Consider the following 10,220-nt stretch of genomic DNA (forward strand, 5'->3'; position numbering starts at 1 on the left):
TGTTCAGTACCAGTACAATATCAGTGTAGCCTAACTTCATTTGCGTCGTATTTAGCCTATTGCACACTTACGCAAGTGCAAACAATTACATCAGTGATGACAGCCTGGCCTATACCGGTAGCCTGGTAAAACTTTTCCAGCTTACAACCGCCGTGTAAATCTAGTTGTACCTATAATCTGCCACATGTTTAATATTTGTGGCTCACAACAACATGAGCCACCGACATGACGTGCTTGTGCAACTGCCAAGTTACTGGTATATGATCTTTGTGAGATCATAGAAATCAAACAGCAATTAGTAATTAGTATCCGTTAGATCAGCAAGACGTGACTTTAGTCCCACCTTAAAACCTGGAGTCAGTATCACTGCTGACTGGAATAAATGTTTCTCGATACATTAAAAAAGTATATTTCAAAAGTAAAATTCATCACACGCTAGTTCAGAATTGCATTTAAGATGTACATTTTCGTTATCATCAAACCATGTCACTTTATATATTTCTTTTGACTGTTAATATCCTTGTTTTTAATGTTGGGGAATTGTCCTCAACATCTTCTGACAGTGTAGTTGTTTCGTTATTTGTATTATTTTGGCCTTAAATTTGTTAAAATGAGGAACTACAGTGTATTTTGTGAGTTTTGAGCCCTTGGGCTTTATCACTTTTTCCTGCTCGTTTATTGTTCGTGAGCAGAGGTGGGCACTGGGCAGTCGGTACTTTAAAAGTACCGTCGTCAACGGTACCGGTACTTCGAAAAAATGTACCGACGGTTTCGGTATTCGGTATTCGGTACTATTTCAAAAAAGTAGTACGGTACTTGCTGCCGGTACTTAATGTGTAAAAGATGCTGCTGCAAATGCAATGTTTGCCGCTCTATGACTCCGGTAAAGGTTATTCCAGATCAAAACATATTTGACGTTACTCGTTTGAAATTTGACTTGACATTTCTAGATTAATAAAGATCAACAGATGCTAAAATTAGTATTAAGGATTAATTGACATGTGTTTTTGTACACATACTTTTGAAATAATCACGTAAAAATTGCCGAGTACCAAGACCGACAGAAATTTCTTGAAAAAAAAATTCGCTACTTTTTTTTTAAAGTATCGGTATCGGTACTGAAAAAGTACCGCGGTACAGTAATTCGGCACTACAGTAGGCTACCGCGGTACTACCCACCTATGCTCGTGGGCATGTGTTTCATTGTGTTATACCTACAATGGTCAGCATCCTAACTTTGTCTCCGCACAGTTCATTGCAAAAAATAAACAACACAATCGCAGAAACACGTCGTTTTAAAGCATATGCTTGTGGTGGACACTGATTTTGGAAAGGATCTGTAACATAGTTCCAGCAGTGGCAGCTTTATGCTGTAGCTGCTGTGCCAATGTTTTATCTAAATGTATTCGTTCAAAGAAGCTTCAATGTAATCAGCATATATCAGTTGTCATTCTTGTGAAACTACTGTTGAATTCAATTCAAAAAAGTTCAGTGTCAAGTTAGACAACTCTGTTGTCATCTTCACAAGACAATAATTCGTTAAGGTGAACAATTAAGTCTGAGGGTTAGAAAAGCAGACAACGACCTTATGAGACTCGTACATCATCACCCGCAATAAACATTTCAACAAGCAAACATTGTAGTGAAGTGGTTCAACTTGTTAAGTTCAACAACCGTAAATCAACCATTTCATTACAGATCGATTACGCAAATTCTCATGATTCCGAAATAAATTCAATCGTGCCATAAATGTATTAGGAAACTTTTTGCCAGTTCATTAAAACTAAACTTTGCTACTCGATGACGTAACACATTTTATTGCAACTATGGTAGTTTATTGCCCAAATATTGCAGTGAAATTATTCATTAACAAATCTATCAGCGCTGATAAGCACGTGACATGCGGGAGCGCACTGCAAGTCACGTAGATGTTAATTTTCTCCACAAAACATCATAAATGCAACGAGCAAGATTTCACCAGAAGCATCTCACCGCATAAAGAGGAAGAATTACTGCACATTGCATTGAATTATCAGCTTGGCATTGAACTTTTGAAATTGAGCAGCTTTTTCAGTTGAACGTCCGAGGCTGCTGAGACTTTTAACTCGAATGCCAGTGAATGCAAAATCTGCTGTTGTCAATATTTCATCTTTTATTGCATAGGTTGATAGTTACAAAAGCAAACAAACCACTGTATAGGTAACGCGGAAGTTATACTGCAAAGAAGTCTCATTAAAGCAGCCATGTGTGACTACATTGCTTCCATGCTGAATTACAGGGTCGCACAATGTCACCTCACAATGCTTGCGATGTGGCGAAAATTACACTCGAAATAAAAAGCATGAAAAATTAGGTAGAAAAAAAGAGATGAGAAAGCGATAAGCATTGAACGCAACGATCGCACTTAACACTGATCATACCATACAAGCACGTAATTACAGAGGAGGATTTCCCCGATAAAAAAAAAACGATTTTAATCGGCGACGAAATCAAGAATTATTGGAATTGTGCGGTAAATTTCGGTGTGGGCTGAATTAAAACCATGTGATCATTGCAACACATATAAGTGGATGGTTCAACCATTAAGATAATGAAGAACGAACCAACCCAAAAACACAACAACCAATGACACCAACAACCATGACCATCCTGATGGTTTATCTGGTTCCATATTTCTGGTTGAAAGTGGGAAGTCGACCCTGTATCGTTGGTTAAGGATGGTTTCACGCGCGAGCTGCCACGCACCAGGTCCTGTCAGGCGATATTGGAATGGTGTGCAACCAGCAAACGCCACCTGATGGTTATAACCGACACCAATTACAACCAGATGTATGGTGCATATGACTTATGTTGGAACATTCTACCACAACAGCCACCAGCAATGTTGCCGCGTGGTTATGCTACAACTTGCAAATTCATCAACAGGAAAACCTACCATTGATGCCAACTTAGGGTCAGTGAGAAAAAGTTTGATGACATTTGGTTTTGCGCCAATCTTCTCTGCGATGGTGTCCATATAATTGACGTAATCAACCTGGTGATATAAAAATGTAACGTACAAATAATACTCAAAATACTTGTCAAAACTGACTTCATGTTCCACCTGTATCGTGTGGCGCTGGCTGCTGTAGAACTGTTGGTTCATCTCATAAGTTGTTTGGTTGATGTCCTCAGCCATTGATGACGGGGATGGTAGAAGCAGATCCCCTGGCAAGTTCAGAACATCACCATTGACATAATGCTTTAAAAATTTACTTTCCCTGCATTTAAGGCCGGATTTTCTAAATCTAGATCGCTTCTATTCATGAGATAACCTTTGAAAACCTTTGTAGCCCATCTGCATTGTATTTCCGAAATGGGGTTGATTGCCCCGAAAGGTTGTATCCCCCCGATAACAGCCATATTCGCCTTGGTCAGGGCTGGGGGCCACATGTGCTTGTACAACTTGCAATGGTTCCTCGTCACCTGGTGTTAAACGGGGATGGTTGTCAGTTGTCACCACATTCAACACAAACCACCTTTAAATGGCGGAGCAGCGACGATGCGCAAATAAAAGATTTATCCAACCTTTATAATGGATTCATCGAAAAATGGAAACCCGAAAGTGTATCCAGTCGCGAATATGACGCCGTCCACCTCCTCAGATGAGCCGTCCTCAAAAACGACTCCATTCTCTGTAAACTCAGCGACGTTGCATTTCATTTTGACCGAACCACTGAGTATGGAGTTGGGAAGGGAATCGTTGACCATCGGGTGCTGAAATAATTCAACATGAGCGTGACGTGGTGGAAACCAACAAACACACGAACGTGTCTGTGGTGCACTAAACACAGCATGAACCAGTGTGGAAAAGACCTTGTGTTTCACCTGAGAAAAGAACCTGTGCTTCGGTTTCAAGCCGTACTTGGCATGATCAAACCTGTTGTTGAGGATTGATTCTTGGAAATAGTTGGACCAACTGAACGGGAGGTTGTCCTTCAGCATCGTGGCAAACCTGCACACCAACTTCTATAGAAATCACATTTAATATCGTGTGAAGAATTGTGCAACCCACCTCGATGTGAAGGCGTAGTCGAGTGGAACTCCTTTGGGGCCGACCCTGTTCAACACCCAGGCCCCTCTCCTTGTGCTCAGGAAAACCTGATCATGAAATGACGACATCTTTAAGAATGAGCGCATCAAGACAGAAAAGAAACTTGTAAATTGATACCGATTATGTCGTCATCACATAAGAACAGGGATTGTAACTTTCTTTACATTGGTGGAAATGTGCAATTTTATCACAATGTATGTTGCAGTTTAAAAAAAGTTTGACAAAAATATACTTTGTTGTTGATTGTTTGCAAATAAAAATGCACTTTCTGTTTGTCGTCAAAACAAAAACGATAGAAGTCAAACAAGACAACAACACGGGTGAGATGAAACAAGCCTGGGTCACAACTAAGGCAAATTTGTCAAACTGAAAGGAACCGGCATCATTGGTATTTAAACATCACATTAATTTTACCGTTGTTTGCTCAAAAGCTACCTGTTGTGCATGTTTGCTCAACTCCACTGCAATGTCACCGCCTGAGTTACCGATCCCGATAACAACGACGCGTTTGTCTTCGAAGTTTTTCGGCTCACGGTACGAGTGACTGTGCACGGTGAAGCCTCCAAATTTCTCAAAACCTTCATAAATATTAAGCAAATATTTGTTATGATTTTAATCATAGAAAGTATTTGTGCTAAAAGTTCACAACATCGTCATGTTTTATTTGATGTCTATGGCACTCACCCGGAAATTCATGCAGAGGGTAGTGGGGGGTAGCGTGGTGGCCAGTGCAGACCAACAAAGCATCAAATATCTCCGTTCTCTCGCCCTCTCCGCTCTTAACCCGCACATTCCTGTGGAAAATATTAATCTGTAGAAATGTTTGAATTTCTTTAAATTTCAAAGAAGGAGTCAGAGTGGTTTAAAATTATTTAAATTAAAGACTTTGAAACAAATAAAAATATAACTTCTGCGATAAGATCAGTTACCATTTGCCTGTCATCTCATGGTCACTTGCCAGTGCACAGGACAACACTTCAACCCCAAACTGGATGTGGTCCAGCAAATTAAATCTGAACAAAGATGAAAATGTTGCAAGGAACAGAGATACAAAAACCAAAGAGAAATCTTAACTAGAAGTCAAACGTTCACATAAAATTACTTCAGAGTTATCTGGAGTTTAACTTGTTAAAGTTGGTAAGTTTGGTGACAAAAGTAGATCGACTTTGAGCAACCACTTTACAGTTGATTTGTTGTAACTCTTTTTAAACGAAAGATTAAAATTCTTAGACAAAAGGTTTGCAAAATTTGATGATGACCATAGCACTGTGTTAAGAAAATTTGATTAGGTCGAGGTCAGCTAAGTTGGACTCTGATAAACCCCTGGGGGGGAACAAACACAAAACTTCAACTCCATAAAATCAAGTTAACAGAAACCAAGTTGGGTGCAAATCGTGCACATGCAGTTTGATTGGCTCATCACCAGCACTTGTAAGTTGCTTTAAGTGACTTCATACAAACCATGGTAATGAGCTTATACAGTCTTATATTGCAACAACTATGAGGAAACAATCTCTGAAAGGCTCAATGATAAAGATAAAAGCAAAAATAAATCATCATCTTACAAGTTATAGCCCCACACACAGAATTACATAATGAATTAACAGCCAATACAGTTCTAACAAACTGTAAAGTAATAAAACAAACAAATAATAGAATCATCAACTAACTCTGTTGCATAGAGTCTCGCATATTCCATAAGTTTCTTGTTGTGCATGAAATTAGCAAATTCTTTTGGTATCGGGAAGTCAGAAAACGCCATCATCTCTTTGCTCGTGTTGATGATGGTTGATTTATAGACACAAGCTGCGTCCTTCTCAGACTCCTGGTAATTCCACAAACCTGCTCAAACAAAAACAACCAGAAGGGAGAGTTGACTCTTAACATGTGGACAATAATTAATCATTGCAAGCATTTTATCAACAACCAAAAAAATTCATTAAAATCTAGGAACATGGAATGCATGCATAGGTTCTTTTATGATCAAAAGTAGTCACCATATTACGACGTATCCATAAACTTTAATAAACCTTGAAGAGTATTAGCTTCCAACTATGTCATGAATGACTTCACGCCAGATCAGAAAATGAAAGAAAAAGATCTTACCTCCAATGTCGTTGCCCTTCTCATAACACACAGGCGTGAGGTTTTCGTCCAAACAACATTTGATTGCCGTCAACCCACTGAAACCAGCACCAATTATACAAACTCTTTTTGTCATTCTAATGATGGACAAGCCCTGATGCTATTGTTGCTTTTACAACTAGGCTGCGGACATGTTCCTGAAATTACCATACCATGATTAATACAAGTGGAATAGTTAGCCATATATATGTGTCAAATTACATTTTTGTATTTTATTATTTTTGTAATTGTATATTTTTAGCAACCTAACTTTCACTTCTCACAGTTAATGGCGAAAAATATCAACACAATACAAGTAAATAACGTCTCTCTCTATTTCATGCACCTGCAACTTTGTACATTTATGTATGAGCGATTGATGGACTGCATTGAAACATTCATTTGCAGAACGCAATAAGAAGCTATTCCACAGCTGGTGAGCATTCTTTAGTAGCCTACTTAGTAACAATGGAACATAATATATTGAAGCTGGATCGTAACAAACCACCTGCCTCGAGGCATCTATCTCAGATGCCTTGTGGTATGTGTGGCATGTGGCACGTTTGATTTTGTGTGACGCGCACAGTGCACAAGCACAAATTAAAGATCACGATGAAATGGCAAGATAGACGTTACAATATTGCAATATAGACACGTTGCTTGCCTCAATTAGCCGGTGGAGTAAGAAGCCTAGTTACCATTACTATCGTAGTTTTTTTTATTGCTGGTTGGGGTCGAATTAAGCTAGCGCACTAAGATCAGTGCTTGAGTATTTACGTTTGTATTTGGCTTATTCTGCTGCTGAATTTTATATTGGTATCTTTAAAGTAGTTTTCTTGATCTGAAGAAACCTGTAAGAACAACAACATTGATAAAAATATGCAGAACATCGAATTATAAGGAATTACGGAATGTTTAATCACGGTTTTATGTTTCAATGTTTTTTTTTAAATTGTGAAGAATAAATTTTTGGTATTTAGCGAGTGCGAGGTGAATCTTTTTTAACTCAAAACTCGGGGCCCGCAGTTTTCTTGCAAAATATCCGGTGACATGCTCTTGAATGAAAGCTGAACGAATGATGTAGAATTATTTTTAAAGGATATTCTTATATGTTAGCTAGAAAGTATACATATGTCAGTACGCAAACAGTTTGGGGAATTCTTGCTAATTATGATTAATGAGCAGATATTGCTGTTAATGGAATGAAATAAATGGCTCATTCTTGCGGCACACATAACAAAATTATTTTCGGCTGGGTGGTATATGTATACTTGTTATGAACCTTAGTAAAACATCCATCTTCTGTTTATATATTTCCTTGTGAACTAGGTTATCATTTGTGAGCTTACATTGCAAAGTCGGAACTTGAAGAAAACGTTTTGAATTTAAATTGTCACAGTTTTGCATCGGTTACTTAAAAGAAGAGGCAATTCGTTTTTTCCACAACTAAGCTGCGTGTTATGTCCAAAATCAATCTTTTAAAAGTGGAGAAATGGAAACATTATTTTTTTAATGATAGACTTCATATTAAGCAATTCTATAAAACTGTCGGGAAAAACAGGTAAAATGTTATGCATGAATGCACAGGCGGCAGGTGTGGGTAATGTGCAGCAGATCCTGAGAAATTTTGCTTTTGCTTATATCGTTATCTTTATATCGTTTTTTATATCGTTGGTCTCACAATAACTTTTAAACTTGCCGACTGCTGGGATAAATACCACGTTAAATACCTCACCCACCAAAATAAGTAACCTACCACCTGACAATGCTGTACACATTTGCCAACCAATCTTTCATATATGTGAGTACATGATGCCACCGATTATGTAGGCACATGCCGAAATTGATGCGGGTCTTTCAGAGACAGGTCACAGGTAATGCTAGGAACATGTCACGACGCAGGTGATAGACTACCACTGCTGTTGTATTATATTGTAGCTTAGTGTTTATTTTAATCAAACCATGTCACTGTATATATTTGATTTGGCCATTAATATCAATACAATGCAATGTAATTGTTTATTTTTCGCTATTAACTGTAAGGAGCGAAACTTACGATGCTAAACGTTGTAGTGATGGCATAATAAAACACATGCTAATGAACAGTTAGCGAGCAAAGAAAAGCGGCAAAAACAAAAGGTTTAAAACAAGCAAGATAGCAATAACAGAATTGTGCTTTAAGATGGTAGATTAGCATGGACACCAAACCCGCAGTTGAATAAATTCAAGCATAATGGATTAATTTTTGCAGCTGAACATACCGTAAAAAGCTGCAAGTATTTGCAAGTAGCAGAAGCACACGCATAAAATTGAGGTTCCCTATTACAATGGTAGCACCACCAGGCATTGAACACGAGCGACCTCTTTGAAAGACAAACTCTCTTACCACTTGACTATCGAAATGACTTCCTATAACATTCTTGACTATTAGGACTTTTAAAATTTTTATTTCGGTTCATAATAAAACTAGGTATGGTGAAAATGCAATGTTTCAATGCAATATGATGATTTTATATCAACGCATTTCTTTCAAAACCTTTTGCTTCATGTTCATTACCTACATAGACATCACAACAAAAACAACGCAATAATTTAATTAAACATCCCAACCTTAGTGAAAATAATCGCCACGGATAATGCCAACGCTTTCGCTTCAGTTAAAGGCAAAAGTGACGACTGACTGGCTGAGGTTCTGACTCGTGACTAATATTAGTTTAGTTACGAATTAATATCAAAAGCAGTTATTACCTGTCTTGCAAAGTTCTGCGTCGAATTTGTATCATAAAAATTTTTAAACCATTTTAGCGAATGAAGATTAAAGCTTAATCCGAGACTGGTTTTTATGACCCAGTATACCGTAGACCTATAAAAATCGGTTTTATACTGTTAAAAAAAAATTTCATCAATTAAGTTAAAACAGTTGGACAGGCTATTGGCGCACTCAAGATTTTTTTGTATTGAGAGGTGTTTCATGCGACTATGAGGCCTTGGCCTTTCATCACTGTTGCTGCTGTTCGTCTTGGCCTGTATAGGAACCTGACTGTAGAGTTCGTCATACGCACACTCAATTTATTATTTTCCATGAGCTACAGTGGCGCACCTTAGATGCGTAATTTTGCATATATTGCATTGGACACAGATCTTATGCGTACCCAATTTTCAACTCATTTAGAGATTGAATTAGTGCATGGAGTTTTGTAAATTGTGCACCCCAAGTGCGTCCAAGCAATTTTGCACACTTGCATTTGTCATTTTTGGTTATATGGAACACGCAAGATCTTGCTGAAAACAGCCATACTCTGCAGTTTGGTATGGAAAGCTTGCATTTTAGCACAAGCACTTGCATTTATTGCTGAAAAAATAGGATCCATATATTATGCCACACCAGTATAAAAACTTCATAAAAAGTGTAATTATTTTCCATCACAACTGATTTTTATTGAATAAATGGAGCCGATTCAAAAGCCACTGGATTCCTCCTACTTAGCCTATACATGCCACTATCACTATCAAGAGATGAAACTAAACATAATTTCACAGAACTTGCAATCTTTGTATGCGTCTCTCTCGTGACATTTTATGTGACCACGCCAGAAGAGTAGAAGCTTATATATATACCAGCGCCAAAACGGTATTTGCTCCTTCACCACACTGGCGTATCACACAAACTTTCTATATGTGTGTCTTAGTGGTTGTGGTGAACAGTTTCAAATTTTGGCTATACAACACACTAGTACCGGTATGGCCTAGGCTAAAAAAATACCAAAAAACTTATAGAAAAATGTGTGACTATCGGAACATGCACAAAGGCTAGTTTGGTAAGCGGCGCTCAAGTGATGAGGACATCCATCTCCTTAATAGATTACATGGCTGGACTTTTAGTTCCGAAAACCTCCTGCTTGCATCAGACAAAAATCATACTAGTTTAATAAAACAACTTTTGTTCAAATTTCTTTTCATCTGGGTAGGGATAATTTAAGTTCCAACATAATTAACTCAAATT

The 10,220-nt window shown here is 37.9% G+C and overlaps 1 protein-coding gene across 1 annotated transcript; it reads right to left on the reverse strand.

The window, feature by feature from the left end:
* Positions 1 to 2,132: 2,132 nt before the first annotated feature.
* Positions 2,133 to 6,717, reverse strand: LOC143465446 (flavin-containing monooxygenase 5-like). The gene is made up of 13 exons (XM_076963741.1): positions 6,564 to 6,717; positions 6,200 to 6,375; positions 5,764 to 5,935; positions 5,023 to 5,106; positions 4,778 to 4,887; positions 4,529 to 4,671; positions 4,055 to 4,140; positions 3,868 to 3,994; positions 3,568 to 3,756; positions 3,315 to 3,465; positions 3,104 to 3,207; positions 2,936 to 3,034; positions 2,133 to 2,794 (listed from the first exon to the last, which is right to left on the reverse strand). Exons 2-13 carry the CDS (start codon positions 6,312 to 6,314, stop codon positions 2,576 to 2,578), a joined length of 1,599 nt encoding a protein of 532 aa, XP_076819856.1. The 5' UTR covers positions 6,315 to 6,375; positions 6,564 to 6,717; the 3' UTR covers positions 2,133 to 2,575.
* Positions 6,718 to 10,220: the final 3,503 nt, after the last annotated feature.

The sequence above is a fragment of the Clavelina lepadiformis genome, chromosome 1 (assembly GCF_947623445.1).
Source record: "Clavelina lepadiformis chromosome 1, kaClaLepa1.1, whole genome shotgun sequence".
In the NCBI taxonomy this organism is placed as follows: Eukaryota; Metazoa; Chordata; class Ascidiacea; order Aplousobranchia; family Clavelinidae; genus Clavelina; species Clavelina lepadiformis.

What these genes read in the sequence shown, in the direction of transcription:
- LOC143465446 (XM_076963741.1), bottom strand. Translation starts at nt 6,314, where the DNA reads ATGACAAAAAGAGTTTGTATAATTGGTGCTGGTTTCAGTGGGTTGACG. An exon ending in GAAGGGCAACGACATTGGAG is followed by an intron (nt 5,936 to 6,199) that starts GTAAGATCTTTT and finishes TTGTTTGAGCAG; the next exon opens with GTTTGTGGAATTACCAGGAG. An exon ending in GCGAGACTCTATGCAACAGA is followed by an intron (nt 5,107 to 5,763) that starts GTTAGTTGATGA and finishes ATCTTTGTTCAG; the next exon opens with ATTTAATTTGCTGGACCACA.